The sequence below is a fragment of the Schistocerca serialis genome, chromosome 4 (assembly GCF_023864345.2).
Source record: "Schistocerca serialis cubense isolate TAMUIC-IGC-003099 chromosome 4, iqSchSeri2.2, whole genome shotgun sequence".
In the NCBI taxonomy this organism is placed as follows: Eukaryota; Metazoa; Arthropoda; class Insecta; order Orthoptera; family Acrididae; genus Schistocerca; species Schistocerca serialis.
This window is the reverse complement of record NC_064641.1, coordinates 356,782,286-356,794,295: the sequence shown is the minus strand read 5'-3', so window position 1 is coordinate 356,794,295 and position 12,010 is coordinate 356,782,286. Positions and strand designations below refer to the sequence as shown.

General features: G+C 46.0%; 1 protein-coding gene across 1 annotated transcript in view; it reads right to left on the bottom strand.

Moving 5' to 3' along the window:
- LOC126474457 (uncharacterized) overlaps positions 1-12,010 on the bottom strand; it is a 124,151-nt gene that overhangs the window by 37,704 nt on the left and 74,437 nt on the right. The window contains exon 9 of the mRNA XM_050101930.1: positions 4,647-4,808. Coding sequence (XP_049957887.1) covers positions 4,647-4,808 — 162 coding nt within the window. The remainder of the gene's footprint in view (positions 1-4,646; positions 4,809-12,010) is intronic.

The following is a 12,010-nucleotide window of genomic DNA, read 5'->3' as shown; positions in this document are numbered from 1 at the left end:
TTCATTACAGAAACCCACCCCTGCGACTTTCCCAACAGCTTGCGGACAGCAACTTCGCCATTGACAGAAAATGGCGTGGAACCTGTTCTACGATTGCTCCACCCGAAGTGCGGTATCTTATTGACCCGATCCAACGGCTTTGAGCACCCACGACATGAGTAGAAGAATGTAAATTGCTTCCGAACAGGACACAGAGTGCGTGCATACAATCAGCGAAAATGGGGTGAAATGGCTCTGAGCACTATGGGACTCAACTGCTGAGGTCATTAGTCCCCTAGAACTTAGAACTAGTTAAACCTAACTAACCTAAGGACATCACAAACATCCATGCCCGAGGCAGGATTCGAACCTGCGACCGTAGCGGTCTTGCGGTTCCAGACTGCAGCGCCTTTAACCGTACGGCCACTTCGGCCGGCGCGAAAATGGGGTAAGCAATCCAGCCCAAACTGTGAATGTGGAGCGGCACATCGTCGAGGAGTATAAACTGAGAGCTTACCTGTGCGGACCAGTCGACTCTCTCATGGCTATACCATAACGCCTAGACTGGATAAGGAGACTGGACCTATAAAAATGCTTTTTAATGTTCTAGCAGATGGTGGTAGTATCGCGTACACAAGATGTAAAAGCGCAGTGCATTGACGGAGGTGTCAGTTGTACTCAGATGATTCATGCGAAAAGCTTTACCAATGCAGTTATGGCCGCGCGACGGGAATTGGCAGATTTTGAACGCGGAATGTAGCTGGAGCTACACGCATGGGAGATTCCATATCGGAAATCGTTAGGGAATTCAACATTCCGTGCTTCACAATGTCAAAAGTGTGCCGAGAATACCAATACCACATTTCAGGCGTTACTTCTCACCACGGACAACGCAGTGGCTGTCGGTCTTCACTTAACGGTTCAGAGCGGCGGCGTTTGCTTAGAGTCGTCTGTGGTAACAAGCAACACTGCGTGAAATAATCTCCGAAATCAACGTGGAACGCTTGGCGAAAATACCCGTTAGGACAGTGCGGCGAAATTTGCCGCTAATGGGTTTTGGCAGCAGACGGGCCACACGAATGCCTGCGCTAACAACACGACATCGCCTCTCACGGGCTCGCGAACATATCTGTTGGACGCTAGATGACTGGAAAACCGTGGGCTGGTCAGGTGAGTCCCGATTTCAGTTGGTAAGAGCTGATGGTAGGGTTAGAGAGCCACGGACCCAACTTGTCAACAAGGCACTGTGCAAGCTGATGAATGCTTCATATTGGTGTGGGCTCTGTTTACATGGAATGGGCTGGGTCCTCTGGATGTTCGGTTACTCGGAGGCCATTAGCAGCTGTTCATGGACGTCATGTTCCCAAACAACGGTAGATTTTTTATGGATGGCAATGTGCCGTGCCACTGGGCCACAATTGTTCGGGACTGATTTGAAGACAATTCTAGACAGTTCGAGCGACTGATTTGGCCGGCCGTGGTGGCCGAGCGGTTCTAGGCGCTTCAGTCCGGAACCGCGCTGCTGCCACGGTCGCAGGTTCGAATCCTGCCTCGGACATGGATGTATGTGATGTCCTTAGGTTAGTAGTTCTAAGTTCTAGGTGACTGATGACCTCAGATGTTAAGTTCAAAATGGTTCAAATGGCTCTGAGCACTATGGGACTTAACATCTGAGGTCATCAGTCCCCTAGAACTTAGAACTACTAAAACCTAACTAACCTAAAGACATTAGACATATCCATGCCCGAGGCAGGATTCGAACCTGCAAACGTAGCGATCGCGCTGTTCCAGACTGAAGAGCCTAGAACCGCTCGGCCACATCGGTCGGCTCAGATGTTAAGTCCCATAGTGCATAGAGCAATTTGAACCATTTTTTTTATTTGGCCACACAGATAGCCTGACCAGATTACCATCGAACATCTGTGAGACTCGATCTAGAGGTCAGTCTTGCACAAAATTCTGTACCGGCAACACTTTCGCAGTTATGAACAGCTACAGAGGCAGCTAGGCCCAAGATTTCTGCAGGGGACTTCCAACTTCTTGTTGAGTCCTTACCACGTCGAGCTGCTGCACTACACTAGGCAAAAGGAGGTCCGACACGATGTTAGGGGGTATCCCCCTTTTGTCACCTCAGTGTGTACTTATGTATTCTTGACTTATTTCATGCGTAGTGCTGCATGCTAAATAAATAAATATCGCGTGTATCAACTACTGCGGCACCTCGCCCAGTCCAGACTCGAGGAACGGCAGTTGCAGGTGGCAGCAAGCACGTGGTGGTGGGGAGCCAGGGCGTGGTTCCAGCCATTTCTTTGCCGTTCCAGGCGAGCAGGTGGCACCGTGCTGTTTACCACACGACCGCCCAGGTCAACGCCTGATTCGCAAAGCAGCGACCGCGCGAAAGAGAGAGTGGTGACGGGCGAAAGCTGGCTGCCGCGGCATCCGGTCCAGCGACACGGCAAGAGGCTCTCCTACGACGACACTCCTTGTCTGGAACCCGAATCTAAGCTCTCTCACGCCTCCGCCGCCCTCGACGCCTTTATTAAACTGCCGGTGGCGAAATGAATGAAGTTTCCGGTTTCAGCCTGATGTCGACAGACTGTCGTCTAACAAGGAAAGTCCAGCAGTAAGTAACATACAGGGATATTCGCCTGAAACTTGCGTCTCTTATATCTCACGAACCACTGAAGATATCGAAACTAGGTTTCTGGCTTGGGGTGAGGCCGGGGTGCAGAGGGGCGCTTACTTTTGGTTCAAATGGCTGTGAGCACTATGGGACTTAACATGTATGGTCATCAGTCCCCTAGAACTTAGAACTACTTAAACCTAACTAACTTAAGGACATCACACACATCCATGCCCGAGGCAGGATTCGAACCTGCGACCGTAGCGGTCACGCGGGTCCAGACTGAAGCCCCTAGAACCGCACAGCCACACCGGCCGGCGCGCTTACTTTTGTTTCATTTTTAATCCACATAGCGTTTTTAATAAACCGAGATACTGAAGGAACGACGTGCTTTCTTAACAGCTTTCGGAAGGTTATGGAAAGCAAAGTACAGTGATCTTGTCCAGAGTTTTCGCAAAAATGTCCCAGGAACGTGTTAAAATTGAAAGCCAAGGTGTCCGGAACCGGCTGTTGCTGTGTAACACTGCCAAATAGAGCTCTGATGATGATGTTTTGGTTTATGGGGCGCTCAACTGCGCCCGTACAAAGTCCCAATTGTTACGCGGTGTTAATCCTGCCTTTTGAATTCTTGTAGTGATATTTCACAGAAACTTTCAATCTCCAACACATATTTCTTTAGAAGTCAAACACAAATTTTCATGGAGTTAGGTTTTAAAATGTTTAAATACACCGGTAATGAAATATTTTAATAAACTTTTCATCCTCTTATTTACTCCCTTAGGGGGAGAACTGCCAAAAACAGTGATACACGTATCTTTTGTATCCAACCGAGAAGTCAAATACCAATTTTCAAAAATGTAGCTTTAAAAATGCTTTATTAGTACTTTAATAATGATTTATTTCGTAAAAAAGCTTTTACCCACTATTTTACCTCCTCAGTCGTTGTTTTTCTCAAAAAGCTGAATCATGTAATTTAATTTCCGACAGAATTCAGATACCAATTTGTAGTTCTACCTTCAAAATTGCCTTAATAGCGACATATCTCCTTAGGGGTGAAATTTCGAGCAATGCCTTACTAAACGGCGCCGTAAGTATAAGATCAACACCCTCTCGAAATTTTAAGTTTCTATTCTTAGCGGTCTGGGCTGGGCGACGATAAGTCAATGTATCAGTCAGGCCCTATTTCATTCGCTTGGGGGTTGAATTTCCAAAAACAGTGAAACACGAAATTTTTTATTTGTAACTGAAAAGTCAAATACTAGTTTTCATATATGTAGCTTTAAAAATACATCAGTAATTCTTTATTAACGATTTGTTTTCAAAAAACTTCCACTCAGTATTTAAACCCCACAGGGATTAAACTTCGAAAAATGTTGAAACACATATTTCTTTACATGAAACACTTATTTCTTTACATCTGACCGAAAAACCAAATACCAATTTTCGTACTTCTAGCTTCGAAATTGCATTAATAGCGACCTATTTTCAAAAAACCTTTCATCCTGTATTTCATCTACTTATTGGCGGAATTTCGAAAAATCCCTTCGTAAATGATGTCTGCAGTATACTATTATCATTCTCTCCAAATTTCAAGTTTCTATCGTAAAGGTGTGGACTGGCCGATGAAGAGTATATCAGTCAGGACATTGCCTTTTATGTAAAGAGATAAATAATCGCTGATATTACCAAAACACATGTAACGTTTCTGACAGATGACAACATACTAAATGTGCCTAATACTGTAAAGATATCTATCAGACATGTTTATCGACACATCAAATAAAAATTCGCACGAATCGGAGTAATATAACACGTGAAATTGCCAAATTTCCGTAACTTTTTGAACACAAGACATACTTGTGACTGGATGCCGTTTTCATGTTATAATCTTTGTTTCAGACCACTCGTTCGCATCTCAGAGTACTCAGATTTTTGACCCCAAAAAGCTTGGGACACTCTGCAGACATAGCATCCCTCGACCGAGAGGTTTCGATGGCGCGACAGAAGTATCGTCGGCGAGGAGTGCAGCTGTGAGGGACTGTACCTGTCTGGTGCAGTAGGACTCGAAGGCGTGCAGCATGGGCGCGGCGTCCAGGAAGAGGCGGCCGATGTTGACGGTCAGCAGGTCCTCGTCGCCCTGCTCCAGCGCCACGTCCAGCGAGTCGCGCAGCTTGTGTGCCAGCGCGCGCGAGTGCTCCAGCAGCTCCTGGAAAAGCGGGAACCGCTTTACCCATCCGTACCACTAAACGGCTGAAAGCGGCAACCAGTCCCAGTTGCAGTTGCTTATCTAACACCTTCTAGGCGCAACAAAAATTTCATTTTCAGTTTATCGTATAATTACTGATCAAATTAAAAAAGCTATCGTACTCTACTCTTAGACGAATATGCTCTTACATTAAAAGGAGTAATCTTACAGTAAAGATTTAACACAATAAGACAACTACAAAAGAATGAATAACCACCTTTTGCAGCGCGAACCGCTACGACACGTGCGAGAAGAGAGTCAATGGCGTTCTGGAAGGTACCGGCAGCGGTGTGCATCCATGGCGATACCAGTGACGTGGTCAGTTGCGCTAGGTTTTGTTTGCGGACGCAGGGCACGAACAGCCCGATCGAAATGGTCCCACAACTTCTCGATTGGGTTTCAATTTAGGGAGTCAGGTGGCCAGAGAGTGCGGTAAGCTCATCGTGGTGTTCTTCGAACCACGTATGCACACTGCTAACTGTGTGGCACTTTGCATTGTCTTGCTGGTAGATTCCATCGTGCCGAGGAAAAAGAAACACAATGTAGGGATGGACACGATCCTCAAGAATAGATGCATACTTGGGTTGATCCATTGTGCCTTCCACCGTGACGAGATCACGCAGGGAATGCCACGAAAAGATTCCCCACGCCATGACTTCCTTCCTCGGGCCTGGACCCTTCCAACGATTGTTGTAGGGTGTTTGATTTCAGACGTTTCACGCCCGATGGAGTGCAAAGCATGATTCGTCTGAAAAGGCCACCTGTCGCCACACAGTAGTCCTGTGCAAAATCCAGCCTTCTTCGCCAATGAACAGCAGTCAGCATGGGTACACGAACTTGGCGCCTGCTGCAGAGGCCATACGCAGAAACGTTCGTTGAGGAGACACTGTTAATAGACCCTTGGTTCAATTGGGCGGTCAGATGGTCAACAGTTGCCCGTATATTCGCCTGTACATATCTCCACAGTCGTCGTGTACCCCTGTCATCTATGACCCGTGGTACACCACAGGTGCCTCGGAGCCAATTTTGGATAGCACTATACACTGGGTGATCAAAAAGTCAGTATAAATTTGAAAACTTAATAAACCACGGAATAATGTAGATAGAGAGGTAAAAATTGACACACATGCTTGGAATGAAATGGGGTTTTATTAGAACAAAAAAAAACCAAAGTTCACAAAATGTCCGACAGATGGCGCTGGACAGCAAAACGTCCGTGAGTGCGCATGACAATCGGGTATAAAAGGAGCTGTAACGAGAGAGAGAGAGAATCAGATGCGCCAGCAGTCGCAGCATGTTGACGTTACCTGAAAAGGCGCTTTTAGTGAAGCTGTATTATCAGAATGGGGAATGTGCTAGTTCAGCGTTACGATTCTATCGCCATAGGAAGGGGATTCGAACGGGTAAAGGTCCGTTGACAAATGCAGCTGTGGCGAGAATGATTTCGAATTTCGAAGCCACGGATTGTTTGGACGATAGACCCTGTAGTGGCCGACCGAGCACAAGGCGTAATGCTGCTCAGACACTTCAGGAAGAAATGGATACTGTAGCGGGTTCGTGTATGCACGGGGAAGTCAGCGCTCGTGCAGTCGCACGTCGCACCGGCATTCCATACACTACGGTTTGGTTGGCACTGAGGCGTACCCTCCGCTGCTATCCGTACAAAATCCATCGGCATCATGAACTGTTACCTGGCGATTTAGTGAAGCGATGGGCATTTGCGGTGTGGGCGATTCACAAGATGGCGGAAGATGACGATTGGTTGAGTAACGTGTTGTGGACCGACGAAGCTCATTTCACGCTCCGAGGGTCTGTCAACGCCCAAAAAAATGGTTCAAATGGCTCTGAGCACTATGGGACTTAACATCTATGGTCATCAGTCCCCTAGAACTTAGAACTACTTAAACCTAACTAACCTAAGGACAGCACACAACACCCAGCCATTACGAGGCAGAGAAAATCCCTGACCCCGCCGGGAATCGAACCCGGGAACCGGGGCGTGGGAAGCGAGAACGCTACCGCACGACCACGAGATGCGAGCTGTCAACGCCCACAACTGCAGAATTTGGGCTACCGAAACTCCTAGAACTGTCGTGGAAACTCCATTGCACGACGAGAAAGTCACGGTATGGGTTGGATTTACCACATCTACCGTTATCGGGCCTTTTTTCTTCGAGGAAATGCGTGATTCTGGTTTTGTAGCTGCTACCGTGACGGGTGAGAGGTACGCCGACATGTTACAGAATCGCATCATCCCCAGCCTGTCTGATTAACACCTGCTGGAACGTACGATGTTTATGCAGGATGCCGCTCCACCCCATATTTCTAGACGCGTGAAAGATCTCTTGTGCGCGTCGTTTGGTGATGATCGTGTGCTCAGTCGCCACTTTCGTCACGCTTGGCCTCCGAGGTCCCCAGACCTCAGTCCGTGCGATTATTGGCTTTGGGGTTACCTGAAGTCGCAAGTGTATCGTGATCGACCGACATCTCTAGGGATGCTGAAAGACAACATCCGACACTAATGACTCACCATAACTCCGGACATGCTTTACAGTGCTGTTCACAACATTATTCCTCGACTACAGCTATACTTGAGGAATGATGGTGGTCATATTGAACATTTCCTGTAAAGAACATCATCTTTGCTTTGTCTTACTTTGTTATGCTAATTATTGCTATTCTGATCAGATGAAGCGCCATCTGTCGGACATTTTTTGAACTTTTGTATTTTTCTTTTGTTCTAATAAAATCCCATGTCATTCCAAGCATGTGTGTCAATTTGTACCTCTCTATCTACATTATTCAGTGATTTATTCGGTTTTCAAATTTATACTGACTGTTTGATCACCCGGTACATGGTATACTCTGATGACCAACAATTTACAAAATTAGCCGTTTTGGAAATGGTTCTATCCTGGCCAGAGAGTCAATGATCATGCCCTTTTTGACGTCAGATAAAGCGCTCCGTTTACGCATTACCATAACGACTGCACTGTTTTTTACTTCCCACGACACGCTTTATATACCTCCAGGGCTACTACTGCCACCTACCGTCTCTGAGTGGTCACTGCACGTTTCGGTCAAACATAGGCGTGTGGCATAAATTTTAGAGGACCCTGTATATGTCTTGAGACAGCGTAACTCCCAGTGTGCAAATTACCCAGACCACAGGGAGGTTATAATTCCTGGAGCTCCTGTGGGCGTATACAGAAATTCCACTCCTGGAGCAGTAAAGCAACATTTGGAATTCATAACTGATGCAATACTTTAGACCTAGATAAAAGGTAAAATATTTTTGAACCTGCATAAACTAATTTACGGCATACAAAATATCAGATTTTATTAGCAGGAACTGTGACGCCGCATAACAACGGGAGTGACTGCAGTAGCTCCTGACAAGTGGGACGAGTTTGACTGTCGTCTACATATTTGTCGTGCCTCCAGGCATTGAACATTTATGGAAGGTAAATGCAAGCTTTGATCCTAAATGTAATTGTAATAAGTACCTAAAGGCTCTATGTGCATGCATGTGAAACATATACCCCTCTAAAAAAAAAAAGGCTATATAATAATGTGCTTCCCGACGTTCTGCCGAGTTGCTGTTTCCGTTTTGTGAACAATATTTCGACATTCGACCTACCAGGCTTCTGCTGGTTGGACTCCAGGCAGCGAGTGCACGTAACGGCAAAGGGCACAACACCTGAAGTAGACGGTATTGTGCATAAAATGGGAACAACAACTCGGAAGAAACTCCACAAGCACAATAAAAAACAGTACTATTCTATGGCACACATATATGAAAGTATGTTGCAGCGGCGGCGAGACTCACAGAGATGTTCAGAGGTGCCTCACACAGAGAGCATCCCAGGGTGCCCCTGATAGCTACAACACCAAGAAGAATCGCTTCTCGGCTTTTGGCAAGATCCGTGTGTAGACTGTTTTCTTTTTGTAAAAAAAAATCTCACGGGAGATAAGGAAAGGATAGCTACACTACTGGCCATTAAAATTGCTACACCACGAAAGTGACGTGCTACAGACGCGAAATTTAACCGAGAGGAAGAAGATGCTGTGATATGCAAATGATTAGCTTTTCAGAGCATTCACACAAGGTTGGCGCCGGTGGCGACACCTACAACGTGCTAACATGCGGAAAGTTTCCAACCGATTTCTCACACACAAACAGTAGTTGACCGGCGTTGCCTGGTGAAACGTTATTGTGATGCCTCGTGTAAGGAGGAGAAATGCGTACCATCACGTTTCCGACTTTGATAAAGGTCGGATTGTAGCCTATCGCGACTGCGGTTTATCGTATCGCGACATTACTGCTCGCGTTGGTCGAGATCCGATGACTGTTAGCAGAATATGGAATCGGTGGGTTCAGGGGGGTAATACGAAACGCCGTGCTGGATCCCAACGGCATTGTATCACTAGCAGTCGAGATGACAGGCATCTTATCCGCATGGCTGTAACGGATCGTGCAGCCACGTCTCGATCCCTGAGTCAACAGATGGGGACGTTTGCAAGACAACAACCATCTGCACGAACAGTTCGACGACGTCTGCAGCAGCATGGACTATCAGCTCGGAGACCATGGCTGCGGTTACGCTTGAAGCTGCATCACAGATAGGAGCGCCTGCGATGGTGTACTCAACGACGAACCTGGGTGCACGAATGGCAAAACGTCATTTTTTCGGATGAATCCAGGTTCTGTTTACAGCATCATGATGGTCGCGTCCGTGTTTGGCGACATCGCGGTGAACGCACATTGGAAGCGTGTATTCGTCATCGCCATACTGGCGTATCACCCGGCGTGATGGTATGTGGTGCCATTGGTTACACGTCTCGGTCACCTCTTGTTCGCATTGACGCACTTTGAACAGTGGACGTTACATTTCAGATGTGTTACGAGCCGTGGCTCTACCCTTCATTCGATCCCTGTGGAACCCTACATTTGAGCAGGATAATGCACGATCGCATGTTGCAGGTCCTGTACGGGCCTTTCTGGATACAGAAAATGTTCGACTGCTGCCCTGGCCCAGCACATTCTCCAGATCTCTGATCAATTGACAACGTCTGGTTAATGGTGGCCGAGCAACTGGCTCATTACAATACGCCAGTCACTACTCTTGATGAACTGTTGTATCGTGTGAAGCTGCATGGGCAGCTGTTCCTGTACACGCCATCCAAACTCTGTTTGACTCATTGCCCAGGCGTATCGAGGCCGTTATTACGGCCACAGGTGGTTGTTCTGGGTACTGATTTATCAGGATCTATGAGCCCAAATTGCGTGAAAATGTAATCACACGTCAGTTCTAGTATAATATATTTGTCCAAGAAATACCCGTTTATCATCTGCAGTTCTTCTTGGTGTAGCAATTTTAATGGCCAGTAGTGTAGTTTATTTCATTTTCTTTATAATGTGTCACATCACCAACAACTTTAATCTTGCTACAATTAAGAGCTCCTTTAAGGTATACGGACGCAGACTCTGATTCATTTATTGTACGATGATTTCTCGTCCTGAGAACCAACGGCATTTTAGACATCCTCTATCTCTGTTATAGACTTCACATATCTGAAATGTCCGTTAAGCAATAATTTCTCGACTGTTAAAAGTCTCCAGCCGTGCTACTGTGTCTACTTCAGGACCACGTACTGCAGCTACAGTAACCCAACCATTACCATGTCGATTAGCATCTGCACTCGTAAGCGTGAAATTCAATATGCATTCGCAAAAGACTGAAGGGCCATGCAAAATCACTTGGGCACTTACTCCATTTTTCGTACTAATAGCAATAATATAAATAACTTTATATATTGAAAGGCGCTAACGGCTTCTTCTCCTATAATAACGCGGCATCACTAATCTGTGTCAATACTGCTGCATGAGCGGCTGCTCGCCGACTGATGCCGTCTTAAGAGAAACGTCACTTAATAGCACTTCCTTATCTAACCGCAGCGCGGCTTTCGCAAGCTACCGGAAGTGAATTTCAGCCCGGCAGAGCTCAAGTAATAACCAGGAGCTCTGTCTGCCGGGCTCATTCTTTAACTCTCTTTCTTAAATATCGCACATAAGTATACTACACTATTCTATGGCACATATATACCAAACTACGTTGCAGCAGCAGCGAGGATCGCAGAGATGCCTAGGGTTGCCTCCCTGGATGCCCCTGAGCGGGCAGCACTTGCAGCAGCATTAACACTAGTGATGACCCGCTATTATAGTAAGAGAAGGCTTTCGCACCTTACAGTATATACAGCTATTGATAATAAAGCAACCAAAAATTTTTGTTTCGGAAACAACTCACCTTTCTTCTCGACACAGTCTCCTTTCAGGGATATATGCGTGGTTCAGCGATCCTTCAGCTTTTTCATCCCAGCGGAAAAGTTAGTAGTGTCAGACTCTGCAAAATACTCGTCGACTGCAGCTATCACTTCTTCATTTGATGAAAATTTCTTCCCAGAAAGCCAAAGTTTCAAGTTATGGAAAAGGAAGAAGTCACTTAGGGCTAAAACTGGTGAACGGGGTGCAAGAGGAACCAGTTCAAAGTCCACTTCATACACTTTCACCATTATTATCGCTGATGTATGGGATGGTGCATTATCCTGGTGAAAGATCACTTCTTTGCATACCATCCTTGTTTTTTTTTTCAACCAATGCAAGTTTCAAACAATTCAACAATGAAGCACAATAGTGTACAGTTATGAGTCTGTCTTTTTTCAAGTAATCTATAAGGATAATGCTTTGAGAATCCCGAAAAACAGTGGCCATCACCTTACCAGCTGTCAAAATGGTCTTTTCCTTCTTCCATGCAGTTTCAACAGCCTTTTCCCATGGTTTTTCACTGCAGATATGACTTTGGTTTGTAATAATAGACCAACAGTCACAAATCGGCACAAAAAGTCTTGCGTATTGCCATGAAACATCGCCAAACATTGTGTTAAAATGTTGTGCCGGACGCAGGCGGAATTCAACAACGAATTGCACGCTGTACATTGTTGAAATTCTTTATAAGATCTGTGAAATATCCAAGCTTACCAACTACGAAGGCGCAACAAAAATCTTCCATTCTTTCATGGAAACTTACCAGACTTATCAAACCATCCTGTGAAATCGTGCGACCCTTTTTGAGACGGCCTCTATGCAGTCACTTCTAATCTTA